General features: G+C 40.2%; 1 protein-coding gene across 1 annotated transcript in view; it reads right to left on the reverse strand.

Moving 5' to 3' along the window:
• The window catches only part of CERKL (ceramide kinase like), a 100122-nt gene extending 78463 nt beyond the window's left edge, over positions 1–21659 (reverse strand). The window contains exon 1 of the mRNA XM_037130050.2: positions 21339–21659. Coding sequence (XP_036985945.2) covers positions 21339–21564 — 226 coding nt within the window. The 5' untranslated portion in view covers positions 21565–21659. The remainder of the gene's footprint in view (positions 1–21338) is intronic.

Raw genomic sequence — 21659 nt, forward strand, 5'->3', positions numbered from 1 at the left:
GTTAAATAAAATTATGCAAATAATGAACTTATAGTTTTGAATTATTGATTGCAAAGATCAATACATCACCATTGAAAAAGAGTGTTTCCGCAGCTTCTATTGTTCTTAACTTGTTTCTGATTTTTTGCCTTTCCCAAATTTAAAATAGGTTTCTGACCTGGCATTATTTTCTATGTTATCATCCATAAACTTTGAGAGATGTTATTAAAATTCAGTGGTTACGAGAACCATTTAATTTGGAAATGTGTATTATCCTAAAATACTATGAGATTTATTCTCATATATAGGGATCAGGAAAACAAAGGAAAGAAATCCAATTATTTAAAACAGTAATCCCTTAACACTGGGATTTTGTTTTAATTATAAAGAGTGTCTTATTAAAAATAAGACAAAGCCTTGTCCTTTAAGGGAGAAGCCCTGTGTTGCTCTAGGAAACATGCATGCAAGATTTACTAAAGGACATTTCAGCAAATTAATTTTGTTATTCTTCATGACATTATTGACTTCGTAAAAAGAGCATCAAGTAAACAACGACGGGCCCACCTGTTCACATCATACGACGCACCGTGCAAAGTTAATGGAAGTGCACTCCATTCTATTCCCTACCTTCACTCCCCACTGACAGTACAGACAAGAGTCCCTGTATTAAAAACCAATAACAAAAAGTTCAGGAAGTAGTAAGTATTGAAGTGAAAACTGCTCAATTGTTTATACTTCAAGTGTGACTCCAGATATACCCAATGCCCCACCTGAACATCTTTGTTTTATGAATGTCCTCCCCATGCCCATGGTTCCGCCAGGGCCATGGACAGACAGGGCAGGGGGAACGGAGGGGTGGGAAGCTGTGACTGAACATAAATGGTCTGCTCTAGGGGAGGGGAGGAAAGTCACTGGGGCCTTTCCCTAGTTGGTCCTACTCATCATCATACACAGAGGGAGAAACTAAAGCACAACTGGGGGGAAATTCCATTCCCCTTTGGGTCCAGCAGCCAGCCCACTTAAATGATTGAATGTTGGGCCCAGAAGGCTAAGGGAAATCCCTCTTCCTCAAGGGACACAGAGGGCCCTGGCTCTCCTGTTTCAGGCTAAAAGAAAGCCACTTAGGCATTCATCGCAGCCTAGCTTAGGTTTTATTATTAAAAATAGAGCTTTTCAGTAATCCTGTCACCCCTCCCAGAACTGAGTTTTGGCGTGGAAGGCACACAGACCTCACTGAGGCAGGCCAAAGCTGGACCACCGCAGACCCAGCACCCTGAGTACCTGGCAAGGGCCTCGGCTCAGCTTCAGCCAAGTGATGAGGAGTGGGAGACAGAAGGTTGTCCTAATGACATAAGTCCCCCAAGGGATAGAGGGAGACTAAGAGCAACCAGAGCAACTGAATTTCTGTGAAGAACACAGAGATGTAAATGACGACATGCTTAGTCTGAAGGAGCCCAACAGCTGATGCCTGCAAAGCAGATGAGTGGAACCTAGAATAAGATGTGCTAGTCATTACCTTAAAACAACACAGGCATATACTGTGACTAAGCCCATATGTAGATTTACTTTATTGGGTTTAGATTCAGTATGTGTAGGTAATAAAAGTTTTATGATAATGTGCTGTAGTAAAATAGAGGGAATTGGAAAGAATCTACTGACACATTTTCTACTGGAAAACATGGACAAGTATTGCTAGTCAAAGGAAGTTCTGCTTGTTTCTCATATTGTTGATGTTTCAGGTTTAAGTATCATAAATATAGAGCCGCATTGCCTCCTCTGAATTAGCTACCTATCTCTTTAAAAACAATTACAGAAAACAAAGAGGAAAGCAGAAAAGAAAATGCCAGACAATGAAAATCTGTGATCACTGCTCTTAGGCAAGGTCACGCCAAAGCAAGTAACGGGGATTCCCACCTACACTACGGTCGATGGCCTACATTCTCTAGAAGCTTTCCAGTCTCCTCCAGCCAAGATTTGACAACTTCATAAAAATTTCACTTCCTTTTCCTTTGTCTGCTTTTACACACCCACTGAAGATGCTGATCATACACCACCAACTACTACTATACACTTTTGTAAAATTCAAGGAGTAAATGCAGAACTATCAGAAAGCAATATTGGGCTTAACATTTTGGATCCTAATGGATATATTAAAAGGGCACTTTTCTATTTTAAAGCATCAATGACAAAAAATTAAAGTCACAATCATAAGAGATATTTTTACAATAATGTGCACAGGTGGCTTCAACTTTTGAGTTCTGCCATTAGGCCTGACTCAAATGGTTAATTAATATCAATAGCATGAATACCAGAAAGTGAGCCTACTCTAATGAAATACTGTATATTCACATTAAAAATGTGCCTGGCAGGTCAAATTCTAAAAAAGAAACAGTAGATACCGCCACAAAACTAGCAGATGTTTCTTGGGGTCATTTGTACAAAAACATAAGCATATGTCAAAGAAATCTGACACTATCATGGAATCAGTTGGTGCCTAAAATAATAGCAGCTCCTTATGGCAATACGGTAATATCCGTATCAAATGCACAGCACATTATGTTGCAACAGTATGTGCAGACAAAAGAGCATCAGTGGCAGCAACAATGACCAGTGCTTTTAGTACAGTGAAAAAATAAAACTAGAAGATTCTATACAAGGCATAATATTGTTTAACGGTAAACTGAACATAAGAGTATGTTGAATTTTCAGAGTTTGTGTTTAACCGAGTTTATTGAGACTTTTATAAAGTCCGAATACTAACCAATAAGAATACTAAAGTGTTTATAGAGGCCTTTAAGATGGGCTTTCTGATTTCTTCAGTCCACCCAAGAATGATGGTGAAGATAATTGTTATTTTCAAAGTTAATAATAATACTTGGTAGGTTTACTATATGATTCACTGGATGTCCTATACCTAGTAGTTAAGCAGTCAGTAATGACTGAATCATTATTTTACTGTAAAGTAGCTCATAATTTAGTTAAGTGTATTATCAGCTTCAACCTCGGAAGTCTGAGATCTTCTACAATATTTCTTTGTAACTAGTCATATCACCCCAAAGTATACAATCTACACAATGGATGCTAATTGCTAATTAAATGTTATTGACTGAAGGTCTTTGAAAAATCAAAGCCAAAACGCATTCACAGCTTTCCAACCTAATTGTTGGGACTTAAATTATGTCCTAGGAGAGTTGAATTTGAAAGACCACTTCGAATTTCAAGGCACAATTTTTAATGCAGAATAATTGGATGTAAGATGAGTCTGGCTTACACCTAACACAGAGTTCAAGTACAAAGAAGATTTGAGTAAAATTAGGTTCATCCATAAAATGTTTCCATAGCATGAAGCCCCATTACAGAGTAGCATAACAAAAACATTCCAACAACCTGGAAGTGATAGATGTGTCTTTCATTCAGAAGCTAGGTATGAACACACTTTTCCCAATATGAAAAAAGTTAATTCTAAGAAATAAAAATACAATTTTGGGGGAAAATTTTATTTGTACTTTTAAAATAAGAAATTCTTATAAATCAAATTGCATGAGAAAGACATGCATCCATGATGTTTAGTTTGCTTTAGGTGTTTGCATTCACCAAGATTTTCACTTTAAGTTCTCACTTGTATAATGAAAACCACAACATAATGTACGCTACCTTCCCTTTACACTTTTGATATAGAGAAGTGCTTCTCTATATCAAATATGTGCTATTTCCTAAAATATAAGGAAGCTAAGATATCCTAACAGCTGCTCAGTTTTCGTGATCTTATTCTTTCTGAGCAGATGGACGGTAGAAAGTGCTTGAATTATGTGTTTGTAACCTTTAGTAAACTTAAAAGTTTTGACTTGAAAAATATTGTTTGTATTAGACAAAAAATAGAAATTTAAGTAAATGACATTTTGAGTTTAAAATATACAATAAATTTACTTACCAATATTTAATAAATAATGTTTTCTGAAAATACCTTTAAAGTTTTTTGAAAGTGGCTTCAACCTGCCAAGAAACAAGTCCCAGCAGGAGCGAGAGCCTGAGGCGCCTGGAAAACACAGATACTAAGCCTGATGGGGTTCAAATTCCGGTCCTTCGGGGGGGGTTCTCCAGCATATGTCTTTTTCAAGCTCTCCATTTCCCTTCTGTTTGGACATTTTGCTAGTCATTGGCACATTTGATGCTTTGTAGAATACATTTCAAGTAAAATGCTTCACATTTTGCAGAGCTGAGAATTCATTTTAGCTGCTATCCATTCCCTTGTCCGAGCTAAGATTTCAGCATTGCCTTTCTTTCCTTTCCCTCAAGCCCCCCGTCCTCCAAATTCCTGGACAGGATTCCTTCATCCGGCCTCGCCGCTCCATTCTCCCTGCTACATACACACTTCCTCCTTGATCTCTGATATACCAGTCACTGAAAGGGGCTGCTCAATGTGGAGACTACTTATAATCCACCCTGCCCCCATGGTTGCCTTTCTAAAACCCAAACTTACTTACTTTAGAAAACAAAACCTTGATTTCTTGGGACACCTGACCTTTGCTGCCCCACACTCAACCCTCAGGTTAAGACACCAACTTCCTAGTATGATATTCAAGGCCTCATACAAAATATTAACGTATCACAGACACTGTCATCTCCCCCCATTAACATACACCCACCCGACAGATGATGGTCTTATTTTCCAAATAGGTCCAAGCATTCTCTCCTGAGATTTCTTTTCTAAAATACTATTTTCCTACATTGGTTTCCTCACTCCCTTGCATTGCCTACCCCAATCATTCTTCAAGACTCAAAGTAGGTAGAGGTGGGGTAAAGACAAGAATATGTGTACATTTTTGCTTATATATTAAAAATAAAAGAATAAACCAGAAACTTGAAAAGACAAGCTTACTCATAAAAGGAAGAAAGGAAAATGACAGAAGGGACACAGATAAAAGTTATACCTCTTGGAATACAGCTTGTTTATAGTAAATTTGACTTTGGAACCATATAAACATCCTACATAGTCACAGAACAAAATGAAAATTAAAAATGCCCCAAAATCAAAACCAAATTAAACAAATAATTTCACACATTGAGTTGGGGGTATAATACCACAAATAAAAATGATTCTAAGTATCTTTAAAACACTACTTGACCACACTTAGCGTATACTTAAAGTAATATGTAGTCTAAAAGCAAAGCCAAAAAATTATAGGATGATCTTAAATGGCTTTCAGTAATTGTATTGTTGATGTAGCACTGGTATTGTTATTATGTGATAAATATGAAAATAAGTAATGATATTGTTGCAGTGAGAGATTTTTAAGGTTAGAAGAAAGGAGAATGGAATAAGAAAACCTATTAGTCTTGAACCTAAAAATGAAAGTATTAGGGTAATTCCATCATAAATTGTCTATTTAGGAAAAAAAACCACATACTTCCCAGTTCTGTTTTCTAAAAAACATAGGAAACAGGACTATATAAAGGGAATTACTAGCAATGAGCACACATGGTACTCAGATTGTGGTCTCTAAACACCATTGCCCAATAAAATGATCTAGGCTTCCTTGATGATAGTTATTAATGCCATGTCTGAGGCATGAAATGTATAAGATGAGCCTTGAAAATCTTACCATTCCAAAAAGCAAGAAAACTAACAGAGATTGCTGAGGGAATGTCAAAAGGACTCAAGTTAACTTGATGGGATTCCCATTGGTCCAAAAATATAGAATTTGGATGAGAATTATTGTCATTGCTATGAACTGAAATACATTAAATATGTTTAAATACCTGAATTCACAATGACAATAATAAATGCCATTGGTTACTGTGGCTGCTGTGGTCTTCCTTTAAGGGAGAACTTGCCTCCTGCTGTTGGTACATTTAGGATCCGCCTCAACTTCAGAGCTGAGGTCACAGTCTTCCCAGGCCTCCCATAGCCCATGATGGAACACTGCTGAGATGTGGCCAATCCTGTCCAAGGCAAGATTCCTAACGGGCAGTCTTATCTCTCGAGCTCTGAGCATAAATAAGCACGCATCATGGGCTGAGGCTCTCCCCTTTCCCCTTTACACATGTCAGACTGGCATCACAGTCTCAAGGTTATCCCTTCGAATCTACTTCCTCCGCTTTTTATCTTTCACAGACATTTGTCCCCATATGCCCATATTCCTATAGGAAACTACAAGCCAGACAACCCGGTTTGTTCAGAAAATGAATTACAAGGAGAAAAAGAGGAAGAAGAATCTGTGGATTAGAAAACTAAAAAGACACAGCAACCAACTGCAATAGGGACCTTATTTAAATGTTGATTCATATAAAAACAAAAACAAATAATCAGAGGAATACAAACACTGGATAATCAGGGAAATATGAACACTGGATAAAAAGATTATTTTAAATAATCAGAATAATGGGGGAAGAGAGGCTGGGGACTGGGAGAAAGAGGTGAAAGAATTAAGAAGTACAAATTGGCAATTACAAAATAGTCATGAGGATGTAAAGTACGACGCGAGGAATATAGTCAATAAAATTTGCAATAACTATGTCTGGGTGGGTAATGAAATATTGGTGGAACACTTTATGAACTATATGTGTCTCTAACCACTGTGCATACACCTGAAACCAACACAAAATAATATTGAAAGTAAACTGTAATTGAAAAATACAAATGCAAAAAAAATGAACTAGTGGTATTGTGATTATATTGCATATTATATGTTTAAAAATTCTTACCTCCTAGAGAGATACATGCTGAGATGTTTATAGAGGCAATTATACAATGTCTAAGAATTACTTCAAACTACTACAGAGAAAGAAGGGAAATGGGTAAGCCACAGAAGAAACAAGCCTGGCCTTGAAAACAATTTAAATTCAATAATGTGGAAAATAGAGCCTCACCCCTCACTGGGTTGAACATGGAGGCTTATTATATTATTCTTTCTACATTTGGGTATGCTTGACATTTTCCATTATAAAGACTGGGTTTAAAAAAACTCTTAATTCCATTACTCTATCCCATTTTGGTCATTTACTCATCAATTTAAAATGCCTAGAGAAATGGAATGTGCTCCCTGTGGTGGAACTGACTAAAGGGCCTGAAAGAGGTCAGATGATATTACTGCATTATAGGGGTTTTTTTTAATGTACCAAGGTCTGTCTGGAAAAAGTCCAGCCATTATTAATATAACAAGAATGGTCTGCACACGAACATAGCCTGGCAGACAAGGAGAGTAAACTGGAATGTGCAACTGTGAACAGTGACGACTTGACTGTACTAGTCAGTGGGGGTGGTAGACACCGTTGAGAGAGCATGTGTACTGTGTGTCTGCCACATTTAAAATGACTGAGCGAGTAGAGCAACAAACCTAAATATATATATACAGGTTTGGACCATGATGCTACTCTATCACTAACTCAGGCATCAGACAGACTCCTGAAGGCCTTAAGGGGGGATTCTCCCTTGCTTGACTAATGAAGCAACATAACCTAATGGGAACAGTGTGGCTCTGAATCCCAGCATGTCCATTACTAGCACGACCTTGGGCAAGTCATTTAACAGCTCTGGGCCCTGGAGATAAAAATCCTATCTAGACTACAGAATCTTGTTGGGAAGATACTTAGCGCAGAACCTGGCAGAGTAAACATCGGTAAATGTTCACTATTTTCAAACAATGGCTACTGTTGTGTAGCAGCTATAGTAATTTCCAGAACTGTTTCTGATGAAGATCTTGGAATGTATATAGGAATTCCCTGGTGCCAGCTGCTACGTTATTTTAGATTTATCTTTAGGCTTACCATAAGTCCACAGTACATGCCAATTTTTGGGGAGGTATGCATCCCTGCCTGCTCACTGGCCTGTCCACCTTGCCTTTGGATTCAGTCACCCATTACACTAAGGAAGGGTTCTCAACTTCTGGTTTGCACGCTAAAAAGTTAATGTAAGATTTCATTTCCTTTGAGTGCCATTTCCTTCCCTCCTTTCCCTTTTACCTCCTTTCATCCTGTACTGGCTTTGGGAGAAAATACAAAAGAATATAAAGACCCATGGCTAGTGAGAGTTTCTTCTCTTTGCTCACACCACACACACACAACCAAAACTCACTAGTTCAGCAACACCACCTACATCATAGGCGCACTACTTCTAAAACTTGGGCAGGGATAGAGTCATATGGAAGAACTTAGGCCCATGTTGAGGACTTTGATGATGTTTGTAGATTTGTCAATATTTGAAATGTAATATAATAACCTAGTCAAGTAATAGGCTAGATGGGATAAGCAATAAGGTTCAGAATAAGCATTCTAGTACTGAGATCATAATGAATTATATACACTACATCCCTGGGCCTCTAAATGAGAACGGTCCACTTTCCCAAATTACAGAGAGCACAAAAATGCCCCGTCTAGAAACAGTATCCACCTGTGTACCCAATCAGTCTGTAGATCCCTGTATCTGCTGCCCTGGCTCTTTAATTCTTCAGCATCATCATGATTAGACTTCTGCAGTTTACGTACGATTGTCCTGCTGTGGAGAATCCCAACTGGACCAACTTTTCTGTTTATTGATCTTGATCCAGCCCATCTGACTCTAAGTATGCACAACCCTATAGCCATTGGCTTCAACACAAGTCCCGCTCCCCACCCCCAGGAAGGTATTTCTGTGCCAGTTCCAGCCCCAAAGGCACCCACATGGGGGAGGTGTGACATGAAGAAAAAAACAAAAAGTATTGCAGATCAGTTTTTAAAAGTACTGTATTTGCCTTCAAACAGTGCCATGTGGTTGCAGCACGTTCAAGAACAACATCAGCATGCAGACTTCCACGGGGTCAGGGTACAGAGGCCAGGACAGTTATCATTTGGAATATACTAATTCTACAGTAAGAAACATTAAGCTTGCCAGATTTCGGTTTATGTAATAAATCACAATGACCATGAGGAATAACATGATGACTTTTAATGACTTTACTGTCACAACACAGTAACAAAGAAAACATTTTTTGCATTCACAAAATATGTAAAAGGGTTTTGCTGCTTTGGCATCTCTGGCCTCAAGTTTCTTTACCTTTAAGTCAGCAGTTCAGATGGTATGGGCAGGTCAGTTCTACACTGAGATTATTTGAAAACTGTACCTTTATATGGAATAGAGATGAAAAGTTCTTTATAATCTTTTAAAATAAAGATTAAATTCCCTGGAAATCAAGGGAATAAACAACTTCAACCCTCCATGTGTTAAAGCTCCAGTCATTGTCAGTGCATGTCGTTAGTGAACTTAAATTGAAATTAAATAAAAGGAAAATTCAGTTCCTCAGTCAGACGAGCTACACTGTAGGTGCTCAGTAGCCACAGGTTACTGGTGGCAATGGGACTGACCATGTAGACAGCATTCATCACCACAGAAGGCTGAACCGAACAGACGTGCCTTAGAGACCCACTCCACCTTTGTTTTTCTACATGGACCAATTTACTTTCATAAAAAGCTAATATTTATAAAATATGAGCTCTACTCAATATTTATGCATAGGCTAACAGGCCCATCAAAGCATTTAAAAACTTCATATGCAAAACATGCAGTTATTTGGTAAGCTTGATTTTTCAGAACCATCTTTTTCAAATGCCTTCAAATTTGACAGCTTAGAAACATAATACCAATTTTTTAAGTACGTTCATTTTAATATGTAGAATGATGAATCAAAGCACCATGTTTTGTTGAGTAATTAATCCTTCAATAGTTCACGTGAGTAGTAGGTCACTTTGGGGTCTAACCCCTGCATCCATTATTTGTGACCACACGGCCCGCTGACAGATGTCTCACTCTGGATGGACACAACGGAAGACTGGGATCTGTTTCACGTACATCTGTTCCCCAACGGCTTAGGCAGATTAATACTTAAGAATGCACCCAGCTCTGCTAAGTCCCACATAATCACTAACTCTTAGTTTTTTTAAATTGATTGTTTTTTCTCGTTGTCACATTTTTCCACATGACCTTTCACATTGCTAAGTTTCTAGCAAATAAATGTTTATATAAACTTAAAGCACAAGAAAATCATTTTAACGCTCCTATAAAAGAAATACTTTTCAAGACCTTATTTTGAAGCTTGGGTTTCTCAGATTTTCTAGTTACTGCTCTAATTCAGCTGAGCTCAGAGTTGTGGTAGGAATATCCTTTTGAAAAAAACACAACATGAAATTCTGTAATCTGAGGTAAGTCTATGAAAAATAGAGACTTATAAACCATAATTAAGATTCAAAAGCCTCGTTTCATTTTTTTAAAATATTTGAAACATTGTATTCTAATACTAAGCAAACATATAATACAATCCTTACTCTGAAATTTGACTAGAAGGTACAGAAAATGAAATTTGATTAGAGGGTTCAGATAAAAAGGATAAGCTAGTCCCTTTGTCCTTTACGAAAAGCCTGCTTCTGTCTAGCCCTGACGGACAATTTTGTATAACGGTTTCCTCCTTTCCAAAGACAGGACCTGTGCTGAAGTGATGGCCCACCTCTCACCACTGTGCCCTGAAGCTGGGGAAGGGGAGCAAGGGGCTTGGCCCATATTTCTCATGTGGTTCTTCTAATTAGAAATTCATTAGCGTTTTGAAGCTCCCACTGCAAAATGGAACACTGCATACACACCCACCGGTTGACCCCATTGATCATCCGAACCTTGTTCACACTTATTCATTAAGGTATCTTAACACTTAGTCTATAAAAACAGAAATTTTCTTTAAAATGCAACTTCATAGAGTTGATGCTTCTTAGAGACCACAGAATACAAATGCCTCATTTTACAGGTAAGAAAAAAAAACTAGGTCAGAGGGGTTAAATGATTGCCCAAGAGACAAGACATTGGGTCCTTTGGTGCCCACTCCTGAAACCTTTCCTGCACCACAGACAGTTGGAGTAGGCAGCCTATGAAAGACTCTAGTGACTGTCATACTCTGAGGTGTTTTTCATTAGTAAATGACAAAGATGGTAGAAGGAAGAGATAGAGAGTGAGAGAGGGAGTGAAGCAGGGAGAAGAAGGAGAAAGAGAAGGGGGAGGAGAAGGGGGGAGGAGAAGGGAGGAGGAGAGGGGAGGGGAGGAGGAGAAGGGAGGGGGAGGAGGAGAGGGGGGGAGGGGGGAGGGGAGGGGGAGAGGGAGGAAGGGAGGGAGCATTGTAGGCATTTGGTGTTCCTTTACAGAGATCCCTAAATTGATCATTCTTAAATGTACAAAAATATAAACTTAATATAGACTATTCCTATCCATTGCTAACTCTTCCATCAGTAACTTTTCCTTTATGGGAAACAGATGAAAAGATTATAACCCAATCATACAGTACAAGAAGCAGCTCCTGCTTCAGAGATGCACAGAAATGCTTGTACTTTTCTATTTTAGAGTAACATTTCAAATAGAAGCTCACCACTTGATAAAAAAATCTGTTCCTAGAGTTTCGTCCTTGGTTAGATTTAGGACGATGCTAATGGGCAATCAGTGATGCTTTGAAATTATTTAACTCTGAAAATATCTGATTCAGGAACAAGCTAAGGCCTAAATTACAAAATATGCAAATTTTCTATGGCACCTGCTCATGTTCCCTTTCAGACCTCGCTCCTCAACTTCTGACACCTTACACCAGACCCAGGCCCTCTGAGGGGGGCTGCCCACAATGTGGCATTACTCTTGGTCAGCTCTGCCTGGGCAGGGCCTCAAGATCCAGGCTTGTCTGGCCTTTTCTCATTGGATATCCTCATAGAACTCACCTGATCCATCTTCTATTTCTTTAGGACATTGCTTCTTAGCTCTCAGCTAGAAAATTGGTAATTACTTTATGTTAACATGAGTAGACCTGTGTATTATTCCACAAGTAAAATGGCTACAATTTGAGATTCCGATATAGAGATCACTGACACCACTGTAGGTAATAAAGCAGACATTCTCCAAGCAGATGCTGTCCTTTGTGTACACAGTTTCCAATACAGTGGTAACATCCGGGTCAATCTATGCCCTGGTTGGCATTTCCTACCCTGCAGTTGAACAAGATGGAACCTTCTGCCTATGATGCTAACAATGAGGAAGTTGGCCAATATTAGCCAAGAATTTAAAAAAAAAGAGTTCTGACACTTTAACAAAAGGGGAGGGGATACCCTCTTCAAAGTGATGCCTCTTGTAAGTAGTAGTATAGTAATCAGAATGCACAGCAATAGGCAAAACTAAAGTTCACAAGACCAGCTAGCAAATCCCTTCACTCAACATACATTATTTTATGTATAAGACACTCTTCAAGGTGCTGACAGTAAACAAAACAGATGTTCAGAACATCTTTCCTTTTCCCCACCTAGATCCAGTCTCTATACTTCTCCCCCTGCTCTGTGCCTGCAACAGGCAGTCCCTTGCACTCTGGCTTTGGATTATGGTGAGGGCCAGGAAAAGAGAGAGCATGGGTACTGAGTCCCTGACTCCCTCCCTGTGGAACTGGTTGGGGAAATCAGCCAAGTTAAAGCAAAGGCCATAGACGCTGACGAGTGGCCCTCCCTACATATTCTCTCTGAATCCAGGCTCAGGCAATTCTTCCCCTTTTGGACCTAAGAATGCAATCCCCCTTTCCTCTACTGCTAGTCCCAAGAGTACTTCACCATCCCTACATCTTACTTACACCTTTATAAACACTGCTTTTTAAAAACTCTTTAAAAAGTTATCCTACTATGAATGTGCCGTTTATTTACTAGTAGGACCCTCAAAGCTGGGGTGCTGGAGAGGAAGACAGACAGACAGTATTTTATGACATATTGGGCAACACATGCCATGCAGGAATATGAGAGTGACAGGAGCCAGAAAGGGTGCAGGAGGAAGGAGTTTTTAAAAGGTGACAAGGAAAAGCCTTGCTGAAAAGATAACATTTGAATATAGGCACAAGGAAGGTGACAAAATGGGTCAAGTAGAAATTTGTAATGGCCCGAGCTACAGTGGTGACTGGCTGGACAACAAAGGAAGACAGCAAAATAGAGAGAATAGGATTGGTTAGAAGTAGTGAGGGAGAGACAGTGAGTCTGGACTTACCTTCAGAATCCTGGCTCAGATGACCTTCTGGATAGCTTTCTAAATGCCCCTTCCCATAAATAGCATGTTTACTAATTATAAATATAATCCTATAGCCATCCAATATAAACTTCAGGGAGTCCTACTCATTGTACCACAGCGTACACACACCTCATAAGCAAAGTTAAATATTCTGACAACTGGCTAATTAGTGAGTTCCAAAACTATGGTAGGGAATACAAGACCAGATGTTATTTCTGAGGAGCAGGAAAAGTTGCTTTTCTTGTAGATGTATTAAATTTGTGGGACTCCCAAGCTGATGTATACAGGAAATATTTGAGGTCAGGAGTAAAAGGTAGGTTGAATGTTGATAGTGTACATAAAAAATCCTGTAGACTCCACCAAAAAACTACTCGATCTAATAAATGAATTTGGCAAAATAGCAGGATAGGAAGTTAATATTCAGAAAACAATGGCATTTGTGTATACCAGCAATGAATATCAGAAAGAGAAATCAGGAAAAAATCCCATTTGATATAGAAAAATAAAGTACCTAGGAATAAACCTAACCAAGGAGGTAAAAGACCTGTACTCAGAAAACTATACAACCCTGAATAAAGAAATTAAGGAAGACACAACCAAATGGAAGCATGTACCATGCTCATGGATTGGAAGAATTAACATCATCAAAATGGCCATATTACCTAAAACAATTTATAGATTCAATGCAATCCCCATTAAAGTACCAATGACATATTTCACAGATATAGAACAAACACTTCAGAAATTTATATGGAATCATAAACAACCCTGAATACCTGCAGCAATTTGGAGAAAGAAGAATAAGGCAGGAGGGATCACAATACTTGATACCAAACTGTATTACAAGGCCACTATAATCAAAACAGCCTGGTACTAGCATAAAAACAAGTATACAGACCAATGGAACAGAATAGAGAGCCCGGAAATAAACCCAAATCTCTATGGTCAATTAATATTTGACAAAGGGGGAAAAAGCATAAAACGAAGTAAAAGTAGCCTCTTCAACAAATGGTGTTGGGAGTGCTGGACAGCTACATGCAAAAAAATGAAACTTGAGCACCAACTTACACTATACACAAAAATAAATTCAAGGTGGATAAAAGACTTAAATATAAGTCATGACTCCATAAAAGTCCTAGAGGAAAACATCGGAAGGAAAATCTCAACATTCCACGCAGCAACATCTTCACTGGTATGTCCCCTAAAGCAAGGGACATAAACGAAAGAAGAAACAAATGGGACCTCATCAAAGTAAAAGCCTTCTGCATAACTAAAGAAAAGTGTTAAAATGAAAAGAGAACCAACTATATGGGAAAACATATTTGCCAATGACACCTTAGACAAGGGTTTGATCTCCAAAATATATAAAGAACTCACATGACTCCACTCCAGGAAGACACACAACCCAGTTAAAAAATGGGCAAAAGACTTGAACAGACACTTCTCCAAGGACATACAGAGGGCCCAGAGACGTATGAAAAGATGCTCAGCATCACTAGCCATCAGAGAGGTGCCAATTAAAACCACAATGACGTATCACTTCACACCAGTTAGAATGGCCATTATAAACAAATCAAACAATGAGTGCTGGAGAGGCTGTAGATAAAAGGGAACCCTAGTTCACTGTTGGTGAGAATACAGACTGGTATAGCCATTGTGGAAAACAATATGGAATTTCCTCAGAAAACTAAAAATCGACCTGCCTTTTGACCCAGCAATTCCACCGCTGGGATTATATCCTAAGAACCCTAAAACATCTATCCAAAATAACCTATGCACCCAATGTTCATAGCAGCACAATTTACAATAGCCAAGTGCTGGAAGCAACCTAAGTGCCCATCAGTAAATGAATGGATCAAAAAACTATTGTACACAATGGAATTCTATGCAGCAGAGAGAAAGAAGTTCCTACCCTTTGGGACAGCATGGATGGAACTGGAGAGCATTATGCTAAGCGAAATAAGCCAGGCAGTGAGATACAAATACCATATGATCTCACCTTTAATTGGAACATAATCAACAAAAGAAAAAAGCAAACAAAATATAACCAGAGACATTGAAATTAAGAGTAATTTAACTATAGCCCGAGGGGAGGAAGGAGGGGACAGTGAGGGAAAGGATTTTCAGGAAATACCATAAAGACACATGGACAAAACCAAGGGGGAGGGTGGAAGCAAGGGAGGGAGGTGGGTTTGGCTGGGGGTTGGGGGGTGTAATGGGGGAAAATGCAGACAACTGCAGTTGAACAATAAAGTATAATTTTTTTAAAAGTTATTTGTATAAAATTAAATAATTTAAAAAGAACAAAAAATAAACTGTTTCAAATAATCACACACACACACGCAAAAAGACAGGTTGAATGTTGAGCCTGAGTGTAGATGAGAAAGGTGGATGGCATAAGTCAGAGAGTACATACAAGTGACAACAGTTAGCAAGACCAGACTTATTGAGAACACCAAAATTAGACAGGCAAACAAAAAGAAGTCTCCATGGGAGACTGATGTTTCCCATGGTATCACCAAAACCAAGGCAGCAAAGTCAAAGTCGAGTAAAGGAGAAATCCAAAAAGGTAAGGGGCTGAAATTGCTCCATTTGTCTGGGCAATTGGAAGGCGATTGCTAACCTTTGCCCAAGCAGTTTTAGCAGAGAAAAACAAAGCCAGGTCTCAGATGGCTGAGGACTAATTTAGAATTGAACTGATGGAAGCAGTGAGAGTAAACTAATTTTGCTAGGAGCATATCCAAGAAACTGGGAAAAGAGGCAGAGTAGCAGCCAGAAAGAGAATCTTCCAGGACCAAGGCAGGGGGTGGTTAAAATAGAAGAGTACGACCACATTACTAGGCTTCACTGAAAGCCAGCAGAACAAGGGCTAAAAACCTAAGAAAGTGGGTAGAAGAGAGGACCCCAATTTCTAGATGGGCCTGAGGAAATGGGATGGGCTGGTTATGAAGACAGGTGGCAAACATCTACGGTGTAGCCATGGGTGGGGGCGAAGGTCACGGAGTAAAGATAAAAGTCACCGAAACAGGTCTAGAGAGTCTGAGGCATAAACGTAATCATGATGCTGGCAGCTCCAATGGCAGAAGTCTGGATCACGAGAGACACTGAACTGGGTAACACGGGTTTAAACAAATGTAAAAAAATAGCTGGGAAATATCATCTTCATTCTTTCCACTACATAAAACCTGAATTCTTTATCTTTGTCTTCAGGCCTCTTCCCACTCTGGCCTCTGCTTTCCTGTTCAACACCCTCCTCCTTCCATTTGCTGCTTTCATCTAATTCTCTTAATCTAGAATTTCTCTTCCACTCCCATCACACCTGGTTGAACAGTGCCCCCTCCCCCAAATTTAGGTCTACCTGGAACCTCAGAATGTGACCTTCTTTGTAAATAGGGTTCTGCAGCTATGATTAAGTGAAGGGTCTCAAGATGGAATGATCCTGGAATTTGGGTGGATCCTGAATCTAATGCCTTTGCCCTTATGTCTAGAGAGGACACAGGAAGAAGAGCAGGCCACATGAAGACAAAGACAGAGATTGGAGACACTGCCACACGACAAGGAACGCCAGGAACTGGAAGAGGCCAGAAAGAACGGTCTCCCGGAGCCTGCACAGGGAGCGTGGCCTGGCAGGCGCCTTGATTTCTGAATTCTGGCCTCCAAAACTATGAGAGAACAAATTTCTGGTGTGTTAGGCTGACAAGTCTGCAGTGCTTTGTTAGCACATCCCTATAAAACTAATATACCACCTTAACCCCTCATAAAATACTCTACCATTCAACTCAAGCTTCTTTTGGAAATGAAGACTTAAGTAAACAAGACTAATGCTCCATGAAAAAACTCCTGCCAAGAATAGCTCTCCCTCCTCTGAAGACACAGAAATCCTTAAAGAGCTCACATCCTGCTGATCTTTCCCTCGCTGCACAAAGCACACACAGGTGCTTCTTGTTTGGTGAATGACTGGTGACATACCGTTACCATCTTACACCATAGTGTACAGTCCTGTCTTTCAACAAAGGTAAAATCCCTTTGAAGGCAAAGACCAGGTCATCATTTTGCATTTTTATAGCATCTAGTGAAGTGTTCTGCACTAAGTTAACAACAAAATATTTAAGTTAAATTGTTAAGGGAATAACTGCTATCAATCTACTACACCAAATTGAAGAAATATCCTCCACACACACATACACAAAACAAAAAAGAAAAAAAAAGCACTGGTGCATTTGAGCCTCCCATCCTGACTTGCAGGCTATCCTGGACACTCCTCCCTGCTATAGGGGCCAGTAACACAACCATTATTCCAAGTTTCCAAGTTGCCATGGAACCCAGTGGAGAGAACTACTATAACGATGGTCACAGTCATTTGTCCTGCCAACAAGACCATCAAGTAGTCACTATTTTGGCAGTGGCAGCCTCCATAATATACATGAATGTCTTTGCTTATCGCTCAAGATAGAATATTAGGGTAAGACCACAAAGTGTTTTACCTCATCAGTGAAAACAAGACTGGGAGAAAATATTTGCAAAAAAAAAATGCATTTGACAAAGGACTGTTACCCAAAATGTGGGAAAAAAGAACTTAAAATTTAGCAATAAGAAAACAACCTGATTGAAAATAGGCCAAAAAGCTTAACAGACATGTCACAAAGAAGATACAAAAACACCAAATAAGCACATGAAATAGTGCTTCACACTGTATATCATTGGGGGAATGAAAATTAAAATCAGATACCACTACACACTTATTTAAACAGCCAGAATCCAGAATGCCACAAACACCCAATGCTGGTGAGAATGTAGAACAACTCATTCAATGCTGGTGAGGATGCAAAATGGTATAGCAACTTTGGAAGATAGTTTAGTCACTTTTTTACAAAACTAAACATACTTTTACCATACAATCCAGCAATCATACTCCTTGGCATACACTCAAAAACCTGCTCATAGATGTTTATAGAAGCTTTATTCATAAAGGTCAAAAGTTAAAACAGGCAAGATGTCCTTCAGTAGGTGAAAGAGTCAGTAAATGGTGTTCCATCCAAACAACAGAATATTGCTCAGCACTAAAAAGACATGAGCTGTCAAGCCATGAAAAGACATGGAGGAACCTTAAATATGTATTACTAAGTAAAACAAGCTAATCTGAAAAGGCGACACACTGTATGATTCCAACTACATAAAATTCTGGAAAAGGCAAAACTGTAAGACAATAAAAAGGTCACTGGTTGCTGGGGCTTGCAAAGGGGGGAATGAACAGACAAAACACAGGATTTTTAGTAGCGATGAAACTGTATCTGACACCATAATAGTGCATACTTGTTGTGCTGGTTAATTTATGTGAACCTGCCTGGGCTAAGGGAGCCAGGGTAACTTGTAACACATCGTTTCTGAGTGTGTTACCGTGGGACCCAGTAGACTGAGTAAAGAAGATCTACTCTCCCCAACGTTGGCAGCCATCATCCAATCCGTTGAGGGCTGCATAGAACAAAAATGCAGAAGAAGGTCAGATTCTTGCTCTCTTTTAGAGCTGGGACCTCCACCTTCTGCCCTCAGAGGAAAAGCTCCTAGTTTTTAGACTGAGGTTTACTTCAGCGCCTCCCAACCCCCATTTCTCAGGACTTCAGCCTCAGACTGGAAGTCAGCTACGCTGGTTTTCCGGCCTTCAAAACAGTCTGAATTATACCATCAGCCCCTTCCTGGTTCTCCAGCTTACAGACAACGTACAGTATGTATCTCAGCCTTCATTATCCCATAATGAATCTCATTAAATCTATAATCTATCTATCTCTCTATCATCTACCTATCAGTTCTTTGGAGAATTCTAACATACATCATTATGAATTTGCCAAATCCCATCGAATATACAGACACCGAGAGTGAACTCTAATGTCTATGAACTGTGGGTGGTAATGATGTATCCATGTAAATTCATCAGTTGCAACAAAGACACTGCTCTGGTGGGATATGCTGATAGAAGGGGAGGCTGAGCTTCTGTGGAGACAGGGGTGCAAGTCTCCACATTGTTGCCCAATTTTGCTATAAACCTAAAACTACCCTAAAAATTAAGTCTATTTAAAAAGACAACTACTAAGGCACTATGAAGTTTAAAAACTGAGTGATCTCAAGACACCTCATATGTGTGATCTAATAATGTTCAGTGACCTCACCTTCACCCTCTCTGGAGCAGCCAGAAATGGGCCAACTTGCAATGGACATGGTTACTCCCCATTTCATCCTCCCAAGTCCAGTAACCTTGATGTAGTTTTTCCTCTACTTTCTGGACCAATTTCACTTGTGATTTACTACTTACATGCAAACTAACTCCACATCAGGCACTATTTCTCACATTAAGCCTATCACGTCTTAATACCGCCTTTTCTTTTCCCACTCTGACTTTACTAAGTGAAGCATCTCTTGGTTTTTCTGTAAATAGAAGGACGTACTTACTAAGGTGCTAGGCTTCTGTACCTTCTGTACCTTCAAATGCAATGTAGTTTGCATACTAGGTGTTACAAAGAAAAAGTGGTACATCTAGATTAAGGAAAAGAAGACCAAAGGGTTTTAGGCCCAAATTAAACAGAGTAAACACTTGCAATATTTAAGAGTTACAACTGTCGGGAGCAAGGGGTGGGGGAGGCTGGGATGGGAAAAATAGACAAAAAACTGTACTTGAAAAATAACTAAATAAAATTAATTTTAAAAAGAAAAAAAGAGTTACAACTGTCAAGGTGCCTTTTCAAATATTATAATTATGCTAATTAAGCCTATCTTTCCTCAGTCACCACTCTATAAAACAGCATTTATTGCTGTGGGTGGTGTAGCTCATCAGATTCAGTGCAGGCTACAAACCAAAGGGCCACAGGGTCAATTCTCAGTCAGGGCACATGCCTAGGTTTCAAGCCAGGTCCCCAGTTGGGGATGCATGAGGGGCAACCACACATCGATATTTCTCTCCCTCTCTTTCTTTCTCTCTCCCTTCCTCGTTCTAAACAAAAGTCAAAATGACTTTTTCTTTTAGATAAATAAAATCTAAAAAAAAAACCCAGCATTTATTTTTTACATCATTATTTGCCTTTTTGCTTATCAACATTGTAATAGTAATTTTTATGACCTCTCACTGCATAATATTTCATTTTAATTCTCTAAGATTTCAGCTTTGCTGTAGTGTAAAATTGGCTCTTCTAGGCCAACCTAAACTCTCATTGTAAACTTATATCCCCCAAATTCAGAGTGACTTAAAAACCAAACAGAATAATTCTTTCTGTATCCCTAGATTTTAACTCAAAGTTTGAGAAAATATTCCACCTTGGTTTTCAAAATGCTTAAATACATTTAAATACATAAGTTCAAAGGAAGTTTTTGTGGAGTGAGCAAGGCACATGCAGAAGTGAATTCACACTCACAACCAGTGCTGGGTCCCTCGCTCCTCTGCTTCATTTTGACTTTTGTTAAAAAACAAAAACAAAAAACAAAAAAAAACACGTTAAAACAGGTTGTTTTCCTATTTACACAGTGTACTATATAGTACACTGTCTTGTTTGTCAACAGGGGCAGGTCATTTTTTAAATTTCATAAGTTTGTATTTAGCTAGAAGAGACAGCACTACATCCGAAAGTTTTTCTCTAAATCATCTCTGTACTAAAAGTAGAAATACTTCAACTGTAAAATACAGCATTATAACACGTCCTAAATAACTGAGTTTTCGAGTCAACAAAAGCCAAATGTAAGCAAACAGCATGATGATGGTTCTAAAGGCAACATGAAAAATCCAAAGTTTCTAGTCGGAGCCTGAAGCTTGATTCTAGACAATGGCGAGGGGGATGCGAAGGACGGAAAAGTTCGGAGAGACTCCAAAGCACTGCGGTGAAACTTTCAGAAGTCAGCAAAAAGAGTGTAATTGAGAGCTCCCGCGGAGGTTCTGAAAAAGTCCCGCACTTTCAGAGTACGGTCAGAAACGGACAGATTAAAACTTCATCAGGTTGGCGCGGGAAAAGTAGGCGCCCTTCCCGCGCTTAGAAAGCACCACCGCTCTGGGGATCAGTTCTTTCCTTTTTGGCACAGAGCAGAACCTAAGCGCGCCGGGGCCCAGGGAATGCACCCCCAGGCGGCAAGACCGGCAGGAGGTGGCGCGTGGCGGGAGGCCCCAGGGAGCGGCCCGGTTGCCCCGGGGGTGGCGGGGGGGGGGGGGAGGCGGCAGCGGCTCCGGGACCCGGCCGCCGGCGGAGGAGGAGCTTAGGGCGCGGGGAGGCCACGCCCGGTGCGGAGCGCAGGGCTGGGGGAGGGAAGAAGCGGTGGGAGGCGAAGGCTGCGGGACTCGCGCACTCACCCGCCGGGCGCTCGGGCTGGATGGGCCGCCACCGGAGAGCCCGCAGGCTCAGCACCACGTCGCAGCTGCTCCTCCCGATCTCGAAGATGCCCCGGAGCAGGACCTGCTGGGCCGCCGCCTCCGGCTGCTGGGGAGACGCCCAGGACCCTGCGGCCGCCGCCCCGGGCGCCTCTTCCTCCGCGCACCGCAGAGCGCTCACCCTGCCGCCGCGTCTCCCCAGGGGCATGGCTGAGCCTCGGGCTGGGCCGCAGCCGGGGGTCCCGGGAAGCCTTAGGAGGAGAAAAAGCCGGAGGCCCCGGCAGTCACGACTTGAGCTGCGTC

This window comes from Artibeus jamaicensis, unplaced genomic scaffold (assembly GCF_021234435.1).
Source record: "Artibeus jamaicensis isolate MK-2021 breed Jamaican fruit bat unplaced genomic scaffold, CSHL_Jam_final contig_391, whole genome shotgun sequence".
NCBI lineage: Eukaryota > Metazoa > Chordata > Mammalia > Chiroptera > Phyllostomidae > Artibeus > Artibeus jamaicensis.